Source organism: Xyrauchen texanus, chromosome 20 (assembly GCF_025860055.1).
Source record: "Xyrauchen texanus isolate HMW12.3.18 chromosome 20, RBS_HiC_50CHRs, whole genome shotgun sequence".
Taxonomy (NCBI): Eukaryota; Metazoa; Chordata; class Actinopteri; order Cypriniformes; family Catostomidae; genus Xyrauchen; species Xyrauchen texanus.
Genome location: NC_068295.1, coordinates 13,029,609 through 13,056,424, shown reverse-complemented (window position 1 = coordinate 13,056,424; position 26,816 = coordinate 13,029,609). Strand labels below are relative to the sequence as shown.

General features: G+C 37.4%; 1 protein-coding gene across 1 annotated transcript; it reads right to left on the bottom strand.

Moving 5' to 3' along the window:
• Nucleotides 1-236: 236 nt before the first annotated feature.
• On the bottom strand, nucleotides 237-21,476 carry LOC127660487 (isthmin-1-like). The gene is made up of 6 exons (XM_052150755.1): nucleotides 20,256-21,476; nucleotides 9,693-9,908; nucleotides 6,800-7,079; nucleotides 2,599-2,742; nucleotides 1,882-1,971; nucleotides 237-1,202 (listed from the first exon to the last, which is right to left on the bottom strand). Exons 1-6 carry the CDS (start codon nucleotides 20,391-20,393, stop codon nucleotides 685-687), a joined length of 1,386 nt encoding a protein of 461 aa, XP_052006715.1. The 5' UTR covers nucleotides 20,394-21,476; the 3' UTR covers nucleotides 237-684.
• Nucleotides 21,477-26,816: the final 5,340 nt, after the last annotated feature.

The following is a 26,816-nucleotide window of genomic DNA, read 5'->3' as shown; positions in this document are numbered from 1 at the left end:
ATACTTCTCAAAGATAATGCAGGAATTGGTTTTACTCCTCTGTTTTCAGCATAAATGGGAAGGTGATACAACAGTTCATCTTATAGCATTTCTGTTCATACTAATTGGACAAATGTATGTGTGTGAACATGGAAACCTGAATATTGTATCTAATGTTCTTAGGTCTATCCAAAAATTGAGAGGACTACCTTTTGCATGTTGGGTGTACAGCAAGAATAAAAAAAAAAAACATGAAGCTTTGTGTCCATAATTTTACACAGCACACAAAAAGTAGCATGGCAATTCCTGACACACTGTCCCTTTATGAAATATAGATTTTCCCTTTTATTCCAAATAATAACAAATAAAAAAAATCAGACAGAATGGCAAATATGTTGAAATGCCCCAAGTCATACATACTGTATAAACAATACAAAGAGAACCATGAAGAGTTAACTTGTTTATTATCTTGTGAGTTCCTTTCACGAAGACACTTTCAAACTATGCAAAGAGCATCCAGAGATTCTGAGGGAGACCAATACGAGGGCCAAGATGGGATTCTGCCTGTGCCTGCTATTGTAATGTCTTTTTCTCATAGCAAGTCTCGTTCAAACACACAGCCACAGTTCTCCCATATTTTGTCCAATAACACTTATTTCTACTTAGTTCTGCTCCTGTTTGTGGACGTTTCAAGGCATCTTCAACTCAGAATTCTCTGGCCTCCTCAAACTGTTTGTAGTAGTCCTCATCCTGGGGAATCTCTGCACATTTCTGCCCATTATTGGGTATCCGAGCCTGGTTGTAACGGCTCCAATCACCCTTGCAGATGATCCATGGCAGGATGTCCACCTTGTAGTGCAGGTCAGCAGAGAACTCTGTGCTTATGAGGTTAGGTGTGCCAGCTCCTTTGCCTCGGGTAATGAGCTTCATGCTATCGTCATAGCAGCAGTGCTGGGCAGCAAGCGTAGTGGATTCCAGAGTGAGCATGGAGCGGATGCAGTATCGTGCAGTGGGTTTGTAGATCTCTAGCTTCTCCTTTGGCCCACTGGCATCCTTCCAGCGGAAGTTGCGCCTCGTTGTGGGGTCGTGGACATCTGCAGTGCTGTAGGCCACCTCGGTTGGGTATGAGCAGGGGCAGCTGGGTAGGTCACTGGCCACTTTACTCATATATTTCTTGAGGAACTCACTCTTGCAATTCATCCAACGCTCACAACTGTCTGTATCTGAAGAGTAACCAATATTAGAATATGATTACAGAGTTCCAGTAGTGTTTAGAAGTGTGATTAAACTGTTCATGTCTCAAGTATCCACAAATGAAGGTGAGCAGGAAATGAGGAGGTGATTTCTTGCTTTGTATATATACCTTGCTTTAAAATAAAATAGTTTAAACCAGCCTAAGCTGGTCTGTTGGCTGGTATTAGAGTTTTGGGCACTTTCCAGTTGGTCAGGCTGAGACACCGTCTGGCTGACCTGCTAAACTAGCTGATTACAAAGACTAGTTTAAACCATCTTAGTCCAGAATAGCAATGCTGGTTTAAGCTGTTTATTTGTGTGTGTGTGTGTGTGTGTGTGTGTGTTTTTTTCAGGAGGTTACTTGTTGCAGCCTGGACCCGACATTTACAATTAACAATTTTAGCAGTATTTCAATTCTCTCATGGGTTTTCCTACATTTAGTATTATTACAAGCCATAAGGTTTTATTGGTGTAGTCGATGCAGCTAGTACAAAAGTCAAAATCACCTTAAGTCTTTATCCCAATCTTTCTCCATGAAAATGGTACACTAATAAACTAAGGAAAGTTATGAGAGCTGCAAACTTGTTTTGTTTGTTTAAAGGCGTTTAGTACATACAGTTGTCTTCAATTATATTAAGTGATGTTAAATTACAAAAAAAAAATACTCACCCACTCCGAAGAGCTCTGTTGCATTAAACTCCTCAGTGCCAGCGAGCAGACTGACTTCTGTTGCAGCTGTCTTGAAGGCATCTTCAATCCCTAAATATAAGAATGTGGTCAAATTAGAACTATTATTATTTAAAAAGGCTGTTTTGGCCAGAAATAAGTATTTGGACACTTTAAAACCCCCTATATTCACATTTAAATATGTATGGATTTCATTTCATTTAAAAAAAAAACTGCATATTAAACTAAGTGGCATATGCAAACAAATTATGCTACAGCTTTTCTAATAACTAACTTTACTTTTCTTAAACATTTTTGCAAGTGCATTTACCCAACTTGTCCCAAGGGAGTGAATGTATGTAATCGGTTCACACAGGTGTTCTAACCACAGGTGTAGTTCATTGCATTAACTGCTATATGGACTTGTTCCATATAGTGTGCAAATACCCTTTGTCTACATTTTTAACAATAAATCTACTGTTCTATAATTTGAAACCTAACAAACGTCTTTTGTGAAATGTTTTGTTTGAAATTGCTTGTTATTTTTCTTTTTAAAAAAATATGCCACTTGGTTTGATATTTTGATGTATGATCCAAAGATATTTGTGGATTTTGAAGTGTAGTTTAAATACTTTTGGGGGCCACAGTAAGGCACTTTTTAATCAAGAAAAGGTTTGTTTGCATAAATATCAAAGGATGATCAAAGGAATTCTTTCTCACCTGGGCAGCTGGGCATATCGCAAGTCCTTGACTCTGTGGCGGTGCAGGCGTAGCCACATGACCTGGTCCGCTTCTGGTTGCCATTTCCACAAGTTACGCTGCATGGCGACCAACCACTCCAGTCACCTTCCCCATCTATGTAGTCTGTTAGAGGCAAGAAAACGAACAAATTCAGACAAACCTGACCATTGAGATTGTAAAGTTACTATATGACATGACTTGGGTTGTGTTGTGCAATGTTGTGCACTTTCTGTCCTACTGTGTAGATCTGATTCCGACCGTATGTTTCAAATACCTGAGGAACACAAACTCTGTCTGCTGGCCTATACCATTAGCATAGTTCTCTAATTGACTGATTCACATGGGAATGGGTGAATGAATGGGCCAAGTCTTCATACAAATGCCAACTTCTAGCTCCTGTTTAAACAATGTACACCTACAAGTACTGCACTTCAACTCCGACATTGTGATTCAGTGATGAGGGACAATATGATAGCCAACATACTGTATTACAGTTACTTTACCAGACAGTGAGTGTTTAATTGCACAACAATAATCTGATAACTATCAAAAATCAAAGAAAACCGACTTTACATAAGATTTGAAATCCTTTGGGTTTTTCTAGGCTTTTGAAGTCAAAACGACATGCACGCAACACTAGCGCATATTGGATAAGCCAGTAAGAGCTCTGATAAAGGTGTGTGTGTGTGTGTGTGGGCGGGCTTGGGTGGTTTACGAGAATATTTTTTTAGGCCACAAACTGGTAATTACAAGGGTATTATGCTATAAATGTGGTTTATGAGGACATTTCTAGTGTCCCCATAATTCAAATCGCTTAAAAAAACATACTAAACTATGTTTTTTAAAAATGTAAAAATGCAGAATGTGTTTTTGTGAGGGCTAGGTTTAAGGGTTGTGTTAGGTTTAGGGGATATAATCTATAGTTCGTACAGTACAAAAATCATTATGTCTATGGAGAGAACTCTTAAGGATAGCCGCACCAATGTGTGTGTGTGTGTGTGTGTGTGTGTGTGTGTGTGTGTGTGTGTGTGTGTGTGTGTGTGTGTGTGTGTGTGTGTGTGTGTGTGTGTGTGAGACCAAGCCAACCACAATCTGTATCCATTGCCCCTGATGAGAGAAAAACACAGATTCTGGTCTTAAAAAGACAACATTACTGGCTCAGCACATCAAACCACACAGTCACAGTCGAGTGCAGTCCAACTCACAGGCAACAACATGTTTGAATCCCACACAACCCACAGTTCCATTCACACACACACACAACACTGAGGCAAACCAATGAGACAATCAAGTGCAAATATGGCAAACCCTCAGGAATGTCTCATGGCCATGACAAACTGGCTGTTAATCATGAAGAATGGACACAGAAAATATTGAAAATTAGGGGTGCACCTGTAATTGGAATAAAATTGAAATTGTGATTTTGCCTAGTGTGATTATTAAAGGCTGCCTTTTAATCAAATCAAATAAAAAATAAATAGATTATAGCCTGCATGATCTGCACTCTTCAGAGTTAAGGAACAGCAGTTTTTCAACTATTTAGTCAACTGCACTTATTCCATATTACATGAATAGCATTCATAATACAATGTTTTCAGCTTTCTCAGAGTGATTTATAATAACATGCACACACTATGCAAGCTTCATTTTCATCCTATTTTCATCCAGTTTTGTTCAAATGAGAAATGTGAACACAAAGTGCTCCTGGTTCATTTTTATTTTACAAACTTTGGCTTTTATTGAAAATCTTGTTATCTTAGCTGCCTATATCTAAACAGCAGCTAAAGGGATAATTTATCCAAAAAAATAAAAATAAAAATACTGTCATAACTAAGTTATCTTCATGCTGTTACAAACTCGTATGACTTTCTTTCTTCCATGAAACACAAAAGGAAATGTTAGGCAGAACGTGACACAACAGCATGGCATCAATATACCTGAAGTGCTTCTACGGGATGCAGAGCCAAAAAAAAAAGTGCCTCTGGTATGAAACCTCTATGTTTTTTCACTGAAACCTGTTTGGGTGTAAAAAGTAGCATCACTAATTTAATTTGTAGTGGCGTTTTAAAAAATTCATACATTTTTTGCATGTAAGCGCATTGAAAAATGTGATGTACACACGTGTATTGTGGTACATTTTTCCAACAAAAGTTGAAAAACACGTTCCATATTAACAAATATGTGGGTTATTTAACTTCATTTTAATATAAATTGTTATACTTGATTTTGTTACCACCGTACAATACTGTTCTATTCATTAATATTAGTAAATGCATTCCTTTAATCATAATGCATTTTCATATCAATGGGTTCATTCAAAATTGGGAAAATGTTGCTTTCAGAAGCTTTATATGGAGTTAGGATGAAAATAAGGTGCATTTCGAACTATTCTGAGACAAGTGCAGACAGACAGCACACTGGAGGTTAAGCCATTCACTAAATAGGGAGCAATGGAACATCCTATAGCTTTCTGTGCAATCCATTAACTCTTAAAATCTGACAAAAATTTCAGTTTCATGTTGCAGATGATGTTTTGACCACTCAAGATGTTTGGCAGACATGGGACAATGGTAATCAGTACATAGATTCAGAATTTGTAATGCTAAATTTTATTTTAACATGGTTGGCAGTGATTGGATGATGCTGGCCAATACTTAAAATCAGAATTATATATTCAGCTTTACAGAAAATCAGCTGTAAAGTGTGTAGAGTCTCAAAAACCAATAACACTCCTTGAAACATAATGAACAATTAGATAAAAAAAAAATCAGATTTCTATAGTTTTGTATTATTTAAACTTTCTTATTAACTTAGTCCTGTTGTCCACATATGTGAACATAGATTTTTAAGAAATAATAATACAAATTTGTTTTTATTATTATTATTTATTAAATAATTTTGTATTATTATAATTAGGTGCTACTAGTCACAAATCAGAAAGGTATCCTCAGGAGGATAAAGCAACATTATGATGAGTAAATAAGGACAGAATTTTTATTTGAGGTAAACTATTTCTTTAAATGTTTGCTATATCGTAATCTAAATTGCAGTATGATGATTGGACCAAAATGGTCAGCCCTAATACAAATTTATATAGAGAATTTTTTTCTGGATTGGTATTATCTTATCACATTGATCAAAGAGTATTCTTTCAGAGCAATAAGGGTTTAGGCAAGTGGTGACAGGGAAAGAATGTGTTTGACAGGAAGTCTAGTCTGACAGTAACACATATTCACTTATTTAGCTCCACTTTACAAAAAGAAAAAAAGAGAGAGAGAGAGAGATAGACAGAGAAAGAGCTATTAAGCTACAGGAACAGATGCTCTAGATTCTCTCTTTTCTCCTTTGATGTTCAGGAATGTTTTCTGTCATACAGACACACTCCAACACAGGAATCTGTCTCTTACAGGAAGTATAATAGAGGGAATTTACTAAGAACGAATTGTGGCTACTAGCATAGTTTATTTGCATGTTATATTTTAGCAATTGATTCACTTCAGGAATTATGCTAATCAGGTAACAGCAAAAACACGCCCAAACACTCAAAATAAGCACAAAACAATATTACAGGGGGAATGTTAGAAACTGACAGCCTCAGTCACCATATACTTTTATTGTATGGAAATTGAATGTATCCAATGAAAGTGAATGGTGACTGAATCTAACATTATACTAAACATAATTTTTAGGTGAACTATCCCATTAAACTGTCTGGCATGCAGATTGCAGCACCTCACGATAGATCCATATTTAAGCTTTGCAGAGCCCTTCATTAAGACATTGGCTGTGTCTCGTTTGAAAGGCTGTGTCGGCCACATATGTCATCGAGGCTGTCTCGTTTCAGAAAAGCAAGTGGGACACTTTGAATGCAGCCTTCGAATGCGACCTTCTTTCACGGGAATTCGGAGGATCCTTCGTGGGCACTCACAACCCACAATTCTTTGCTTCAACAGAAATGTTGAACTTTCCTAAAATGTACCTCATACATTCCCTTCCAAAGAGACTTTGTTCCCTTCTCACTCAAAGCACTAGTGCTTGTTAAAGAGTGTCATGCTGTCATAGCAAATATGATACGTTCTGTTTCCGTCGAGTTTTGTTTAAAGGACGACTACCTAGCACGCAGCCTTCGAAACAAGACACAGCAATTAACTCAAGATGTACCATCACACATGCAGTGTACCATATTCAGCCTGGGTTCTGCTTCCTGTGCCAGCTGCCCCTCTTCTCCCCCAGTCTCCCAACGGTTTGAGGAAGTTGCTATCCTCTGTGTTGCTCTCATAGGGGTAGTCCTGTTCATCAGGCCCCTTCGGTGTGGACACAGAGGACGAGGATGCAGATGAGGAAGAGGAATGCTGCCACCAGTTCCTCCAGTTGGAAGCTGCCCGGCCTGGATTGTTTTCTTTACGTATTCCCTTCTCTGTCTCAGAACCTTCCAGACTGTCCACCACTTCGATGGTAACCTACAAGAGGAGACATTATCATGCTGTTATTGTTATAAAGTATTTAAAGGGATAGTTCACCCAAAAATTGAAATTCTGTCATCATTTACTCACCCTCATGTCAATGGTGACTGAGATTGTCATTGTGCCTAATGTCTCCTTTTGAGTTCCACTGTGTATGGAACAACTTGAGGTTGAGTAAATTATGTCATAATTTACATTTTTGGGTGAACTATCCTTTTAATTGAAATACAATTTAATTGGGTATGTTCATGTTTTATTCGATTTTCACATTTTTAACAGACCAGCTTTTTTATCATTATTGTATTATATATATATATATATATATATATATATATATATATATATATATATATATATATATATATATATATAAATGTTCTATTTATTTTAATATATTTATTTATTCTTTTTGAAGACGTACCATGTGGTATGCTTAGGAGAACCTTGGATTACTATGTAAATACCATAGTGTATTTAAACAATGTCATTTGAGCAAGAGTACCCTTGGACAGATTTTCAATAGTTCTGATATTCAACAGTTGTAAGTAACTGACATTTCAGACACACTATGACCAGTTATTATGTTTATTTTTGCTCAGCAAACAAATATAGTTGGGTTACAATGTTGCAATCCATAGACTTGTGTGGGAGGCGTTTAGTGGAGTATTTGGGTGTGACTGTTTTACACTCTGGATGTTTTATAGTCTCACCCTTTAATTTCTGTGTGTGTGTTTTTTCTTCTTCTTGTGGCTGATTTATTGATTGTATTTGACAAATTTAAAAAAAATTAAATTGCTCTGTGTTGTGGTCTTTCCCATTCTTTTTCATTGGACAGTCAGTTTTGACCACAAAGACAAAAACTTATTTTAATGACCACTAATTAAAGTTGCCCATTTATTTTATTTTTTTTTGTATGTTCAGATGGCAAGTGGAGGAAAAGTCACCAAGTCTAGTACTGCTCAGATAAAGGAAACAATTTGTAAGTGATTCCGGTCAAAAATGACAGAAGTCCATTGGAGGGTTAAAGGGGACATTTCAAAACAGTTATTTCATGCTATGCTGTAAAACCCACTCAAACGCTGCAGTCCATTTCAGTCCTGTTTACTGCGATTCCAATTTGTTAACTTGCACATGTTGAGAATGATAATATAGATCAAGTGTGTTTGTTGTACTGAGGGATGCTTTTTTTGTGGAACATCAAACAGTGAGGGGCATTGTGATCTGGTGGCATTCCAGATGGACGTTGGCTCAGGTCATGGTCATGCTTCATAGCTCACTCTGAGAGGCTGCCATTCTTCGGTGACACCCCCACCCCACCAGTAACACATGTGCCTCCCAGATTGGGGCAAAGGGGTGGGCTTCCCCTCTCCAGCCTCTCTCTTTTTCGCTCTCTCCACCTAAACATCAAGTTCAAAGGGACTTTCAGCCTCCTTAAGACCATGAAAGCCAGATGATGCTTTGGATCAAAGATACCCATGCCCCCCACCCCCCTGAGCCCCCCACACACATTCACTCACTGACTGCCTGCCCTCCATCTAGGGACATTGATACACTTTATCCTTTATGCAATTCTTGGTCAAGATGCTCATGTTTTTCTTTCTGATGTAGATCGAGCCCATGGTGGATTAGTTGGCCGGCGGTGCTGTGCAGGTGGATGTGGTTACTGAGGCTAGGTGAATGTTAGGAGCTGTGAGTGTGTGTGTGTGTGTGTGTGTGTGTGTGTGTGTGTGTGTGTGTGTGTGTGTGTGTAGAGAGAGAGAGAGAGAGAGAGAGAGAGAGAGAGAGAGAGAGAGAGAGAGAGGCAGAGAAAGCTGAGGCGACAAAAAGACTCTGTTCTTGAAAAGAGGTGCTGATGTGCAACAGGGTTTTCTGCCACTTTCTGTTTGCCAAGATTTTGATTTATTATGTGCCTGGTCATCCATGTCTCCTTTAAAATTACTTGGAGGGGAATTCACCAAGAGTGCTGATAGCTCCCTCTTTTTGCATGCATTTTCAGTGTTGTTTTAGTGGGCGATTCACTAAAGGAGTTATGCAAATAAGGTAATGGCACAAGTGCACCCACAAAATCTGTGTTGAACACAATTTGTACAGGGCAATTCCTGATCTTGCAGACTTTTTTTAGTGCTAGGTTGTGAAGGATGTAGCAGAATATTGCTTTCTTTCATACTTTGCAAGGATTGCACAGCTCCACCACTATGGTCGAGGAACCTGAATCGGCTCTTTAAAATGTGCATGTGATTATGCATTAGTGATTGTTTGAGTGCATTAGCATGCATATTCTTACACCAATTATGCTTAATAAGCTGACAGTATCATGCAAAAGCCATAAATTGTGTTCCTTTATTGGTGTAAGATCATAAACAATTAATGCATAATCCGATCAAAACACGTAGATTTGTATAACCAGTGTTGTTCGAATGCCTGTTTGACATCAAAAGCAGAGGATAACCGGATGATTTCAAATTTCATGTATTCTTTCGTTTTTAGATTTTTTAATGAGCTGATTTTTGGTCATACTCAGTGTACTGGTGTGATGAAAAAAGGTCATACTCTGCACACATTGTGAATGATTTAAAACGTCAAATGTATTCTTTTTTTGTGTCTTCCAACCTGTATGTTGGGGTTCTGCCCATTTATGTCAGCTTTGGAAAGATCAGGGAAGTTCTGCAGGTCCAACAGAAAAGCTCCTGGGCCGTCTCTCTGCAGGCTGCCACCTGTCCCATGACTGTGAGGCCAGGGCTTAGACGCTGGACTATGAGACACACTGGACTCTCTGCCACCAAGCCCAAGTTGAACGGAGGAGCTGGTCTCTGCATTGACATTATTCTGTACAAACAAATAACACAGCAGAAATTATTAGACAACTGGCAAACAGAGATAAATAATAATTTTTGTCAAGGACCCGATGAGGAATTCTAGCGTCCATCATTCACAATCTCATACAGATTCCCTGCCTTTGCATATTTACTGAACAATTGGTTAAATTGTTAATGCTTTCAACTACCTAGAAGTTTGTAGTACACTCCGATGAACATGTTTTACCAGGTTTAAATCCATTTAGCTGAATTCCTCACATTTCCACCAAATAAAACTTCTAAAAAAATGTGAAAAGTCTGCAGATTACACCTATGCCTGTAGCGCTGTACAAGCATTTTGTCATCAAAGTTTATAAAGTACATCCCAATTGTCAGCTCATTTCCATCCCAACCTCAAGAGATGTCAATTGATGCTAGACTAAATGCAGAGATATATTTACACTGTGTAACCTCTCGACAAGGAAGAAAAAAAAAAACAGCATAAATACAGATGAGAGTGATTAGAACTGCTTAGCATCATTAGTATCATAAATCACTGGTTAAAATGGCAGAGGTCAGTTAACAAAAGTCTCAGCAGGGGTAGAATGAGTACTGAAAAATAACACTCAAGTAAAAGTACTGTTACTTCTTAAAAAATGTAGTATGAGTAGAGTAAAATTACCTGTCCTAAAAACTACTCAAATAAGAGTAAAAGAGTAGCTAATATAAAAGTACTCATGAGTAGTGAGTATTGAGTACTGAGTTGTGAAAACTATGCCCCTTTATAATAAAACTCTATGCTGCAATTAAAAAATGTTGCACACATACTGTAATTTACGTTCCCTACAATGGCTGTTTACCAGAAAGAATAAAAAATATAGATATTTTATAGGTGTTTGTGATTGACAGCTTTTAAAATACATCACTTATCTATGATACTGTAAACAGTATCATAGATAAGTGAAAAATTAAACTACATTAATCTGATGGAGAAAATAAATAAAAGGGCAACATTACAAAATGAAGATGAAAAAATTATTTTCAATATAACAATGTATGAAACAATTACATTCAAATCAGTTTATGTGTAGGGTCTAAATTCCCCTTAATGCTGACAGAGCGTTATTGTTGTGCATAAAACGTGTTCAAACAATGCAAGGAATGTAACAAAAAAAAATATTATGAAAAAACACTAAAAAAGCAGGTAATTCACACAAAAATGAAAATTCTCTTACTCACCCTCATGCCATCTCGGATGTGTATGACTTTTTCTTCAGCAGAACATAAATTATGACTTTTGTATCAGCTCTTTTGGTCCATACAATGCAACTGAATGGGTGCCAAAATTTTAAAGCTCCAAAAATAACAAGTCAGCATAAAAGTAGCCTAATCCATGTTATTCCAGTGATTAAATCCATGTGTTCAGAAGAGATATGATTGGTTTGGTTAAAACAGATCAATATTTAAGTACATTTTTACAGTAAATTCTACTCCCTGCTCAGTCAATCTCCACTTCAACTTTCACATGCTATTATTGTTTTTGATGATTCACATTCTTCATGCATATCGCCATCTACTGGGCAGGGTGAATTTCTAGCAAATATGGACTTAAATATTGATCTTTTTCTCACCCATATCACTTCATATCACTTCTGAAGACATGGATTTATCCACTGGAGTCATATGGATTACTTTTATGCTGCATGTATGTATTTTGTGGAGTGTCAAAATGTTGGCATCCATTCACTTGTATTGTGAGGACCTACAGAGCTGAAATATTATTCTAAATATCTTCATTTGTGTTCTGCAGATGAAAGAAAGTCATAGACATCTGAGATGGCATGAGGGTGAGGAAATAAGAGAATTTTCATTTTCAAGAGAATTATTTCTTCAATTAGCACATTTTGAGATACAATGTTCAACATTGATTTAGTTCTAGTATCTTTTAATCCCAGAAATAGTTGTGTTCTCATTCTAATGCATGATGCACTATTTTCTGAAGTTTGTGACTGGTGGAATATTCTGCCTGAAGTATCAGGCATTATAAAAAGGCTACTCAAGCTATTCAGCCAAAAGTAGTGAGTGGTTTTCTCGTTTCCTTGTTATTGTTGTTTGATTAGTAGCCTTTATATGACATAGCATACTAGACAGTTCTCAACTCAGTTCAGTTACATGTACACTTCAAGTCTGACATTTTGATGTAAACATAATTTTTATCAGACCAAACCGACTGCGTTCACATTAATGTCTCAAGACGGGCATTGGCGGACTTATAAAGTGTATTTGATCGTTTAGGTGTGTAACCGCATTAGCATTCAAACATTAGCGCCTGTCAATCAAACAGCACACAGTGACAATCAATATTTTATATTTTGTCTAGATCAACCAACCAGTGGTTGTCTTGCTGTCGCGATCGATGTAATAAAAACCCCTGTTTTAGATGTTGAACATAGGTTAAGTGTAGATAATTAATGAGATGTTTATCATCCATATCGTAGACATCTCTTTTTTCAGATAAACATCAAGATTGTTATATCGCCCAGCCCTATTGATTACATTGCATTAATCTCTCACATCAACCCAATAATCTCAGTGATAGATAGCAACATTATAGACACACAGAATCTAGTAAGCAGAAATGTGAAATTTACCTCGATATATTTCTTCAAAATTAGAGGAAGGATTAATGCTGATATCTGGCTTGAGCAAGTTAAACTCACATGACATGATCAAGCAATTGGCCTTTTTCACTGCGAAAATCCCTTTTAGGTGCAGCTGAGATGTTCAGGTGAACTGTGCTTGAACAGATGGCGCCAAATCTGCAGCTGCTGTTCAAGTGTGTGATTTGATTTGACGGGAGTCACGAGACTCTCTCTTGCCAATCAAACTGATGGATAAAAATAACATCAGGACAGGGATGTAGTGAACACAGATGGTGGGATAATAGCGCAGTAAAAGTACAGTTACATCACTTAAAATATACTCAAGTAAAAGTAAAAGTATAAAATGTTAAACTATTTTGGGGACAAAAATAGTTAATTACAGTAACGTGAGTATTTATAATTCGTTATTTTACACCTCTGAGTCTCAGGTCACTGTCAACAAGGAAGGTGAGGAACACGTAATACAATTAACAGTTTTTTGTAGATGTATGATATGGTCATTAGCTTGTCCAAGGTTGTCTATATGGTTTATCAGATGGACCATCAGCTGGTTTTGACATTGTAGACTATTTTGTTCAACCTGCTTAATCTGCTGAAATAAAAACATAAAACAGCTACAATCAGCCCAAGCTCATAGCTGGTCGCCCAGTTGGCTGGTTTTAGAGAGATTTTGGCCAGCTTGGCAAGGCTTGATGGCCAGTTTAAACAAGCTAAGACCAGCAAACCAGTTTAGGCTTGTTTTATCTGTTCTTCTTATTTTCAATTGGGTAAAGCAGGTAGACCACTTGGACCAGCATAAAAACAGCTATAATGTTCCAGACAACAGCTTGATCATCTTTAGCTGGTATGACCATGTTTCTCCAGCAGGGTTTGGAAGTTTACCATGATCAAAATCAACAACCTTATGTAGATATTACTTTATTTGAATTAGACCATCAGAGAGGATTTATCAGATAAATTGCTTCAAAAGGGTAACTCAAACACTGCTATCTCTTTCCTTTCCTCTCAAAGGTGTGATTAAATCCCAGACACCTTTAACACTGCTTTAACCAGCCATATGTTCGTGAAAGAGACCTAAAAGACAGAGATCAAGGGAAACGATACTGGTTTAATCCAGCTCAGCCCAGCACTGTTTGTTTACACTAAAAGAGATTAGAGACATTAGCAGCTCAACTCACTCAATCTCACCTCAAATGGCCTAATTACCTACAGGTGCTTCATTGCTCCTTATCACCCCGAAATGTAAACACATTAGACACTCTAATAGCACATTTAACAATAAACCACTGTTTGAGATCCTGTTGAGATAGATAATTCACAAAGAACCAAAAAGATTAGAATACTGAAGGTAAATAATAAAAAAATGACCATAAATGCAGTGAGAGAGTGTTACATAAAGTTGGGATCAAAAGTCTTTGTCCACATTGAAAATCTAGCATTCAAGATCTAATTTAAACCTGAAAATAAACAGTTTCAGGATTTTTTAAAATCCTGAATGACACGTTCTGGAAATGAAAATTCTTGCATCAGTTACGCTCCATCGTGCCAAAACAAAGCAAACATTTTTACAAGAATATTTCAGCTCTGTAGGTCCTCACAATGTGAATGTGTACCAAAATGTTGAAGCTCCAAAATGCACATAAATGGAGCAAAAAAAGTTATCCATAAGATTCCAGTTGTTAAATCTATATCTTCAGATGCTATATGATTAATGTGGGTGAGAAACAGATCAATATTTAAGTCATTTGTAAGTCGCTTTGTATAAAAGCGTCTGCCAAATTACTAAATGCAAAAGTAAATATTTAAGTCCGTTGTTACCATTAATTCTCCTCCCTGCCCAGTAGATGGTGATAAACCAAAAACAAAAGACGAGTGTGAAATTGGAAGAGGAGATTGATAAAGATGAACTTAAATATTGATCTTTTGAATAAGAAGTTTGTAGGATTTTGCGCTGCATCTCTAGGTCACAACTCAGATAGCGACTTTGTGACAAAATAGTGTGATGTCAGATTTCCTTGCTTCCAGTACACAAGATGCTCTTTGAAACATTTTCAGATCATGTTGGGATAACATGGATTATCAGGTTTTGCACAAACTTGTTGAGTCCATGCCAGCTCGAGTACATGTTATCATGCTGAAATTCAACTTTTCACTGTAATTGCTATTTTGCTATTACGTTAAGCTATTGAGAAAAATAGAAGGGTTTTTACGAGTGGAACCTGACTCATTAGAAAAAAGCAAGACTTTTTTCTTTTGTTCTTAAATTTAAAAAAGTTGTTCTTTGGTTATTCTCAAGGAGTGTAAGAAGGTTGTTGGCCTGGCTCCTGTCTACCCCTTGATCAAGAGAAATCTGGTACACACCCGCTATATTTCCACTAAAGTCCTGATCTGTTCTTCTTCAGAGCAGCTGAAACAGATATGGACTGGACCCATATTGCAAAATTGTTGAGTGCCTCACTTGCCCTGACAGAAAAATACACTTTTGCCTGACAAAGAGGTTTGTAATTGTTTTCCCTTTAGACTGCCAAGGCATGTGTTTGCTGTCACATCCACACAGAGGGGGCAATTACTCCACAATTGGACAGCTATAAGTAGCTTGTAATCATGCATAATGAGCTAGACAATAAGATCAAAGGGCGCCATCAATCTTTTGTCTCTTTCTCTCCTCCCTCTCTCTCTTTCACCCAAGCCATTTTGTTTGACTACTCGAGCTCTAGATTGCACCATGGTTGTTCCAATGTAGCATGATTTCACTTCAGGTACAGGCAAAAACATTGCCCAATGTATACTTTTGACGATAGTGTCCAATGCATTGTGGGACAACGTAGATTGAGCCAAATTAGGAACAATAAGACACCATGGATCTAATAGCACAATACTAATGGTTTGAAGCAGGGGTATTTTACGAATGGGCAGTATGACCAAAATCTTATATCAACAAGTTAGCATTACTGATATGGTTACTGAAACCTCACGATTACCACAGAAACACACCAATAACACAAAACATGACTGATTTGACATGTCAACAAAAGAAGATGAATGTAAAAGTGCAAGTGGAGACTGATAGTAAAAAAGGACTTAAATATGCATCTGTTTCTCATATATTTGTATCACATCGCTTCAGAAGACATGGATTTAACCACTGGAGTCATATGGATTACTTTTATGCTGCCTTTAAATGCTTTTGGAGCTTGGAGTTTTGGTCACCATTCACTTGAATTGCATGGACCAACAAAGCAGAGAAATTCTTCTAAAAGTCTTTGTTTGTGTTCAGCAGAAGAAAGAAAGTCATACACATCTAGGATGGTATGAGGGTGAGTAAATGATGAGAGAATTTCCATTTGTGGATTAACTATTCCTTTAAGAGGTTTTGATCATTTCACTTATTTGAACTGCTCTAATATAGTAACTAAGTTTTATATGAAGTTATGAAATTTGAGACCCCTCTCTTGAAAATCTCATCACAAGTAGTCACAAGTGATTCATGTTAAAACCAGGTGCACACAGCAATCTGTCTCAGCAGACCAGTTGCGATCAGATTGACCAGATGTGATTGGATCACTTGAGATGGATGTTAATACCAGATGCAACAGGGACTCATAGATCTCATAGCCTAATAGGGTTAAGATACAGTAGGTCATTTTACAGTTCCTTCAAAAACAGCTCCTGTTACACACCATTCTTAAAACCATATGGCCTCTGACACCCCCCTCTACATATAAAAAGGAAACATGAATGAAAGTCACATACAGAGGCCCCCCTCCAACACATTTCTGACTCTACTTCCTCCTCCCCACTTTCCTTTCATTCCCTTTGCTTAAGGACCATGACACCATTTTCAATTGGGAGCCTCTCTGGGGGTCTTCCCAGGAGACTGGACAGGAAACGAAGACCGAACAAAGTGCAAAGGGCTTTTCAATGCAACACCTAAATGAAGAAGTTAAGTATTAGCTTTTCTGACTTTTCTTTGAGGAATGGACTCCTTGTAGTATGGGCAAGGATGTAACCAAATATTCACACATTCTCTGCCCCTTATATGTTTATTCATTAAATAGTTTCCGTTTATTTGAAATGATGGATCATTTGAGCTACCATTAGAGTCCAGTACTATTAGCTGTGTTTAAATTACCATTTTTGAATACGGTCTACATATTTTCTCCCAAAATCAGAGCAGAAAATGTGAGAAAAAAAGTCATCATATTCCATATGACCATATGACTTTATTTCATGGAACACAAAAAAAATAGGCAGAATTTTAGCCTTAGTCATCATTCATTACGTACTACTTTCATAGAATGAAAGTAAATGGTGACTGACACAAACATTCTGCTTTACATCTGCTTTTGTGTTCCACAGAAGAAAGTCAATGTGTTGTACACAAATCTGAAATGTGTTTAGAACCTCACAAGGGTGAAAATCTTTACATTTTGTAACTGGAATCAAATTATATTCAAATTCTGATAATTGTGTTCTTTACTACCATAAATTGAGATTATTTTCAGTTTATGCCGTGAGGACTTTTGAAGCTTTAATTGATATAATATAATTTTTTAAAGACATGTTAAAAATAAACAGAAAAACCTCAGCATTTGTATTCTCTGGAAGCTTTCCAGTACAAGAAGCTGGACAGACATGAGGATGTAGTCTGTGACCAAAGGGATGTTGTAAGATTTGCAGGTGCTGCTGGTTCTGTGATTGCATCTGCTCATGCATGAAGTCTTTTGAGAAGCTGCCAGTGAGGCTCATTTGGCCATCACCAAACACTACGACCTCCCACTCTCTCCATCGCCCGCCACCTCTCTCCAAACCTAGTTACGTTTGACACATTCTAGGTACATTCCTGGCATATTTCCAAGAGCTGTGTATGTCATAAGCATGATCTGAGCAGAGTGAGTTAAATCCCAAGACAGTCCCCAAACTCTCTCCACGAAACCACAGACTTGACCTCCAGGGCAAGACTAAACTGCTAACACACAACTGCATTTAAAGACCAACCCGGGATTCATTCACTTCCTTTAGCCACTGAAATACCTTGGAAATTCTTGTATAAGCATAAAGCATGTTTTCATAGGAACCAACAGAGAAGATTAATCCAAATGAGACATGAGAAAAATCCAAATTATATAACTCAATCAGATTTGCCAAGATATAAATTCTGCTATCAAAACTCAGATATTTCAATATGAAATCAAACATTTCTTCCAAATTCTCCCAAGACCAAACGATCTGAGCTGTGCTACTTAGAATGCCAATGTTTCGCCAAACGAATATGGGATGCTTGAGCATTTTGAGTGCTTCAATACAGGAAGGGGATCGCCGCTAAAATACGGGACAACAGGTGGACCGTACAGGGCGTTGTACTTTTTGGCCAATTTATGATATATCCCTGCAAATATGGACTAGTTGGCAACCCTATATGATATCCACATTCATTTTTATATCTCTCTACTCTTACTAAATGCCAACAATTGTCTCCATTGAAGTTGTATGAAAAGGACAGAAAAACAAAACAGATATCTTGCTTTTCCCCAACTGATCTTCATTTAACTGTTAAACCAAATCCGCATTGGCACTGTACCTCTCCAAGCGGGCTGCCATAGTGGAGAAACAAACATTCATCATGGTGTTATGCCAACGTTCACAGCCTGACAAAGGCATCTCGGTGTCATGCTAAATATACATCAAAAAGGCAGCCGCAGTGTTTTTAATGCACCCAACAAAGCCCTGTGGATCTCAAACCCTTCTTGACCCCAGGGTCTGGTCTCTGGGAGCATTGCACTTGCTCTGTAAACAGATGGCCAGAATACTTTTAGCTGAAATCTACACATACTTATAAAAGCCAGGTCTAATCTCAACTAACTGTTCTAAAGGACAGTCTAAACTGAGAATGTTTTCTGTAGCCCTGAATGTGTGGTTACTCTGTTTTCATGGTCTACATTTATGTTGTATGCGCCAATATTTGGCTGTCGCAGTCTGCCTGCATTCTTTTATCCTGGCAGTTTGAAGCAAGTGCATTTTAACAGGATGCTTGGGTGGCACTGATGGACCAGTGCTGATGAACTATAGCCTGCAGCTAGAAGTTAGACAAGTGGAGAGGAAGAGAGTCCATCTCTGAACCTGCACCCCACCCAGTTCAGTGTAAGCTTTGTGCTATGTCAGAAATACCTGGCAGTATACTACAAAAACAATGCATGAATATTGTGAAACATCACATGTCCAAAAAAGGCTGAAGGTATACCATCACAATAAATAAATTTATGTTTTATGTGTCATTCTAGAAAAACCCTTGAACAACATTTAATTTTTCAACTTGTGCCACAGACAGATGCATGGATTTAAAAAAGGCAAATCAAGACTTTTATTGCAAAAAAAAAAACAATATTACCTTGATTTTATTGGTACTGTTCACATATTAAGGAAAAAAACAACAACACTGCAAGGTCAATAAAACATAATAATGAAAATGAAATTGACATCTCAAATTTGTTTGACACACACTGTAAGAAAATAGATAGTACCTGTCTGTCCATCATCCACCTTCCTTCCTTCCTTCCATCCATAACATTCCCCCCACCCTCTTTTATTCTCATTACTGTAGACCTAATGCAATATGTATACATTATATTATTAAAACTGTATTTATCAATCCATCCTTCCTTCCTCACGTCCTTCCTTTCTTCCTTCCATCCATCCATTCATCCATCCAACCATCCATCCAGAATATTACCCCCACCTCATTTCATTCTCATTATAGTTGGCCTAATGCAGTATGTATACATGATATTATTAAAACTGTATTCATCCATATATCTGTATCTGTACTGTCTTCCACTACAGTTACAATTTAAATAATTGGCATTTAGAATGCAGTTACATTACTTTGTTTGATTACAGTTTGATTACTGAAGAGATTACTTTGCATTTTATTGTCATTTGTAGAAGTAAGTTTGTAGCAGAAGAAATAGAAATAAACCTAGTGTAAATTGTCAGCTTTACGCTTTACGTTACCTGGCACAATCATATTTTTTATCAAGAAAATTCATGTTGGATCATAATTTCTTTTTTTTAGTAAGAACTTTGATATTAGGGCAAAATGCTGCATAAGATATTTAGGTTTTTAAGAGAATGTATTTTTAACATGTGTATTTTGTCTTACTGTACTGGCAGAGTTTTTATAATCAAAACAAGTGAACAAATCTACCAGTGATGAAGAAGTAACCCAAAGTATTTAGAATATGTTACTGATCTTTTTAATATTTTATAGCACGTATTCTGTAATCTGTAGTGGAATAAATTTCAAAAGTAACCCTCCCAACCCTGTATATATATATATATATATACACACACACACACACACTACTGTTCAAAGGTTTAGGGTCACTTACTCATGCGTTTTATTTTTTCACATTTTAGAATAATAGTAAAGTCATCACAACTATGGAATAATAGAAATGGAAATATGAGAATTATGTTGTGACTAAAAAAATCCATAATAAATCTTAACTGTGTTATATTTTAGCATCTTCAAAGTGGCCACACTTTGCCTAGATTTTGCAGTAAAGTACTCTTCGCATTTTCTCAAACAACTTCTAGAGGTATCACCCAGGGATACTTTATTAACAATATTGAATAAGTTCCCATCTAGATGCTGGGCACTTTTCTTAAATATTCAGTCCAAGTCATCCATTTCATTTTAAATACAAAAAACTCACCTTTGCCACCTGCGAGTCCTGCTCCGCGATCACAGTGTCATTCCCCTGCTGAAGCGGGCTGCTCCGCAACACCGTGATGTGTAAAGTCAGAAGAAGGAGTCCCAACAGCAACAGCAGCTCCGCAGCCAGTCGCACCATCCTCTTTACTCGAGCGCTTTTAGGACCCTGTGGTACTGCTGGGCTTCCGCCTCCTGCCGCCGCAGACACTCCGATCTCCGGATCCGCCGCGGACGAGGAGCCGCAACACCACTGCGGAGCCACCTCTGGGTCCAGAAGAACAATATTGACGGGAAAACAGTAACCGGCTAGAAATGGTCTACAAAAGCCCAATCCCTCCACGTTGTATTGAAAAAAACTGATCAGAGCCAGTGATTTTTAGGTCCTAGATGGGTGTTTACCTTAAAAATAAATAATAATCATCAAAAGAAAGTTTATTCCGTTGAGTGCTTTGCTGGTGTCAGAAAAGAAGTTGAATTACTTAAAAAAAAAAAAATTTAATTTAAGTCCCAATATAAACTTCATACTCCAAAGCCTTGTGGTACAATTCCATGGAGGTGTTCACATCTCTTTTAGCATCAGTGTAAAAATGCAAAAGAAAAAGTGATGCACACACATATAAGTAACAATTTTGTTAAGAGCAGAAGTCCATAAGTTTCACTTCATTTGGAGAAAACTGACTTGAGTTTTAATGGTGCGCAGGTAAATCGGGTGAATTGGCACCAAACACACAATTCTGAGACCTTGCAGCATTTCCCTTATCTATAAAAATAAAATATAAGCATTAAAATCTCCAACTCAAACAGTTTCAAATCCCCGTGGTCTCTCCCGTTTCACGTTTAACAGAAAACGTCTGGTTTGGAGACATTCTTGCGCTCCGGTGACTTGCGCAAAGTGTGCTGTCATCCTCTCCAAACGCCACTACGTCTTTAGGGAAGAGGGCTTGTTCACTAAAAGCCCATCTTCAGTGTGATCAAAATCCAAATTGCTCTTCTGCCTAGCTCCACTGAGCTCTGTCCTCTGGAAGGGGTGTATGAGCCGCTCTTGCGCAAGAATAACCACACACACACCTTCTGCGTAAAAATGCGCTGTCAAATAACACCACAAAGCACTGGACGAGTGTGTGTGTGTGTGTGTGTGTGTGTGTGTGTTGCCTTCTATCGTTGTGAGTTTTAAGTCCAGCACAAACACAGTCAGACTCATGCCCACGAAGCCTTTGGTGTTTTATATCCCCCTCTTCTTTTGGTTTGCTGTCACCTCCCCTCCCAACCGATTTAACCCTTCACGTGCCCCATCCTACCCAACGCACTCGTCACTGGACACTCACGAAATGCTTTTTCCTTTTCTGTGATTATCTATTTTGAATACCGAGATTTTGCGAGAAAAAAAAGTAAAAAATATATATATATATATAAGAAAACTTTGTAGAGTAGATTATTAAAAAAGTTAGACGCCACATAGCTATAGCTTACTATATAGTATGGTTCATATGGCAGACCGGGGCTAGTTGTCACAATTATATTCCAGTGGGTATTTCTCAGGGTGCTTTTAATTTTTTGTATTTTTTTGTATAGACAAATACTTTACAATTTTTACCAATAAATAAATAAATTGTAATTATTCAAACACGTGTGACAATTTGCCCCAACCTGACATTTATTAAAATGCCCTTGTCCATTTGGTTAAACCCCTAATAGAATTAATCACAGCCTTAATGTATCCCAGTGTGGTTACATTTTCAGTTTACCAAACAGCTATTTAGAAAATATTATTATATTGGAATTTTTGTTTGGAAGATAGAATTCTCCAAAAAAATTTCACTCACTGAGCACTTTAGTAGGAACACCTGTGCACCTACATATTCATGCAATTATCTAATCAGCCAATCGTGTGGCAGCAGTGCAATGCATAAAATCATCCAGATACGGGTCACGAGCTTCAAGTAATGTTCAAAATCAACCATCAGAATGAGGAAAAAAATGTGATCTCAGTGATTTCGACCACCAGACTAGTTCGAACTGACAGAAAGGATACTGTAACTCAGAAAATCACTCTGTACAATTGTAATGACCAAAACAGCATCTTAGAAAGCACAACACATCGGACCTTGAGGCGGATGGGCTATAACAACAGAAGACGACATTGAGAACTTTATTAGGACCATAGTGTTGCTAATAAAGTGCTAAGTGAGTGTATTTTGAACAAGGTATTTGAGCCCAACATAGAAAACCACTGCTAGAGAAAATTACAATTTGTGAAATTAGACTTTTGACATAAATCCTATTTGCTGGGGAATAACTAACGACAACTTCCCCTTGTGACAACTAGCCCCAGTCTCCCTTACTACTATGTTTTACATTTATAGTTAGTCATGTACCAGATGCTTTTTAGCCAAAGTTACTTACAAATAATGAACAAGACAAGCAATTTTTCATGTTTTGGATGGTATTACTGCATATTTTCTCTTTATAGTGTATATATTGTTGTATATTTGTACTTTTTAGGGTTTTGTTTGGTGGCCTGCTGCTGCAATCCAACCATGGGATAATTTAATATATATAATTTCTTTCTGCAAACAATTTTATAGTGATTAAATCAATTTAAAAACCCACTGAAATGATTAATGGGTTGTAGTTTGAAAAGTCCAGTAGCCATTACCATTGTTTGAGTGATTATAGTGCTAATGAACTTATCGTAGATTGTGGATTGTGAAAGTGTTGAGAGCTGATTTAACATGTTGAGGGTCTCTTTTCCTCCTTGTCCAAATTTCACACTTCCAGGAATGGGGAGAAGGGTACAAGGTGTTTCATGATTTGCATTTGTTTGTGGCTCGTCTGGGAGCCCACATCAAAAAGTGTGACAAATGTTTAGCTCTTGTCCTGAACTTGTGTATTGTCTGGTTCAAAGGGGTTCATTAAATCATGTTTTTTCAAAAACAACTTAACTTCGAAAGCTTTAGAACCTAGACATTTGCAACCATGACAAGTTGGAATGCAAAGCTTTGTCACAAAATGATTATATTACACTGCATATCTCAGTAACATTTCAAAATCATATTCTATTTAAAATGCATAATATTCTCATTTGGTTCTGTTCACCTTCAAATCTCACAAGCACAATCTGGACAAAGAGGAATCTACAACCTGGGATACACTGGCTTGTCTCAGAATGCCTTTGCAGTTGGACTTGTAGTTTCAGAGGGTGGACAAGTCAGCTAGCGGGGCCCCTTAACTGATGGTCAATGCTTAGACAGATGTTTTCCTAAAGCAGCACACTGCTGGGTTGGAAGCAAAGGAGAAGGAAGGAGACTTGGCTAGACATCTGCTCTCCAGATCGACAAGACCCTCTGACACAGGGGTGGGGGTAAACTGATGGAGAGAAGCCCATCCTGCATGTGTGCATGTGTGTTTGTACTCTGCCATTTGTGCTTTTCTGCTGAACTATCTGTCTGCCCTTAATTTTCCATATAAACAAGGGAAATTTTACCCAGTTGGGTTGTTACAACCTCCTCATGTCAGCACTCGGAGAAAGGGATCAATGTGAGGTTAAGTACTTTACTCAAGGTTATGGGTCACACTTTGAGAGTTCAAACTTAGAACCTTTCGATTACAGGCCCAAATGTTCTACCACTAAACCATACCATCTCAAACACACCAGTACGCTTAAATTCACTTTAACATTTTGATTTAATTTGAACTAAAATAGTAATTCATATTTTTTGAATGTCATGTAAACCCTTTTAAGCCAAGCTCTCACTACTCTACTTTCAGACTACCTGAATCGCTGTACTGTTCACATTACACTACACGTTTTTTGTTGTAGCAGCACACATACACTCACTTAGCACTTTATTAGGAACACTATGATCCTAATAAAGGGCCAGACATGATCTTCTGCGGTTGTTGTCCAACCGCTTCAAGGTTCAACGTGTTGTGTTGCACATTCTGAGATGCTATTCTGCTTACTACAATTGTACAGAGTGGTTATCTGAGTTACCCTTAACTTTCTGTCAGCTCGAACCAGTCTGGCCATACTCCGTTGACCTCTCTTATCAACAAGGCATTTCCGTCCACAGAACTGCCACTCACTGGATGTTTTTATTTTTGGCATCATTCTGAGTAAACTCTAGAGACTGTTGTGCATGAAAATCCCAGAAGATCAGCAGTTACAGAAAAACTCAAACCAGCCTGTCTGGCACCAACACTCATGCCACAGTTGAGATCACATTTTGTCCCCATTCTGATGGTTGATGTGGACATTAACTGAAGCTCCAGACCCATATCTGTATTTAATCATTAAAAGTAGTTGCACAGGTGTTCCTAATAAAATTGCCAAAACCAGATGATCTTTGGCCAAGAGGCATCCCCGGCCAACAATGAAGAAAATAAATAAATAATTCTCACATAATTTCACTTGAAAGTAATTACAGTATCTTTCCATAGGGTCATGATAAGCTCGCTGTCCAAATGTTTTCTGTGTACTGATATTTGCCTGAAAAAAGAGGAAATTAAAAAAAGAAAAGATGACAGAAATAATGATTAGGAATCCTAATTATTGACAATATATATTATATACAGACAGGCTGTCTGTGTCTGTTTTGAAAAAAAGAGTTGGAGGTAAATAAAAAAAGCACAAATGGTCAAGTATATTGCTCAGAGCATTTATGTATTTGTTAAAAAATCATTCTTGTTAGTTTATTATAATAAACCCCAATTATGATCAAATATGTGGCTTTCCATTCCTGTCCAAAGATGCATAATAAGATGTGATTGGCTGGAGCAGGTCACCGCTGTTGCTGCAAACACTACAAGATTATGTAGCGATAATATCAAACATGCTTGAAAATATTGCAGCGTCTGTGACAGCTCAAAACTGGCTCAGATAATGTTGCGGAACTGCTCATACTTAACTACCATGACCGTAGCGAGCACAGACCTTGGATATCTGTCTGCAACAGCATAATCAGACCAAACATTGTGTAGTAAGTGCACGGCCTTAGTCTGAAATCAGCCCGATTTTTTGCAAAGTTTGAGAAATAGATATAATGTGAATGTAGCTGGGCTTCGATCCAGCATGTATACATGTTAATCAGACCACAATTAGCCTTGGCATTGTGTGCATGCCCAGAAAGACAAGTCGAACGCAACACAAACAAGGTAGAGATATCATGGCTAATGCTAGGAACTGACATTTTTGGATGGATGAGACACTATTAATGTTGTTGTGACTGAAAGAGCTGTATATTCCAGGTTAAATACAAGTTAAGCTCAATTAACAGCATTTGTGGGATAATGTTGATTACCACAAAAATGTATTTTGACTTGTCTCTCCTTTTCTTAACAAAAAGCAAATATTTGTGTTACAGCGAGGCACACAATGGAAGTGAATGGGGCCAATTTGTGAATGTTAAAATACTCATTTTCAGAAGTATAGCCACAAGACGTAAACAATATGTGTGTTGTTAACATGATTTTAGTCTGATAAAATGGTTACTAACCTTTTCGGCGTAAAGTTATATGCTATATGATATTGCATTGCTATAAACCCTGTAATCCAGCAAAAATGACAATTTGAACAAATCAAATAATATACAAATTTTAAACGTTTAAACTCTACAAAAATGTGGCCTCTTGTAAGTGTCTATTGGTACCCCAATTCTTGCTTTAAAAAAAAAAAAGTAGGGGCAAGTCGAAGAAAAACTTGTGTGGTAATCAATATTATGCTACAAACGCTATTGATTAAACTTAACTTGTTTTGAACCAGGAATACACCTTTAAGCGCATGTAATTTTTGCGCCACTAGCACCATTAAAAGGAATTGCAAAAACGAACTACGCATGTAAATGTACGGAGGAAACTCCCTGACACAAGTCTGATGAAAGTGATGGATATAATGATCTAATTTGAGTTTTTAAAATGAACCTGAGTGCGTGTGCAGCTTGAAGGGAGCAAACATCTGTGTTGCAGTCCATTTAATTCTTTCATATTACTTTCTTATACATTTACAAATTTATATTAATTTTACATATTAAATTTGACATTACTTTTCTTATAATATTGTTTCCTGCTCTTGCTATGCATTATTATTTCTGTTCAGTCTTATGTTGACTATTTTCTGATGGAGAGATAGGTCTAGTGGGGGAATTGATCCAACATCCGTGCAATTGTCAGTCAGGATGGATGGATGGATGATTTAACATTAATTTGGCAGAATGGATGATCTACCAACAGTAAACAAGATGCTGGATATCATGTTAATACAGTTCTTAGAAGGGGTTTCTGCACACATCCACAAATGGAGACATGCAGAGCATAATAATGTTACCGTTGAGGTTCTACACGTTTCTCTTCTCTATTTGAGAATGTTTTTCTTTGCAAGTCACAAGTCTATGCAATTGGTCCCAATGCGTCCTTGAAATGGAACAAAAACATACAGAGCCTAATGAGTCTAGGCCCCAAGACATCTCCCTACCATCTCGCCTCTTAAGAAATCTTCATCACTATGGTGTTAGTATTCTTGAAATAACATAAACATTGTTTGATACACTGGTGAAACAAGTGCAGA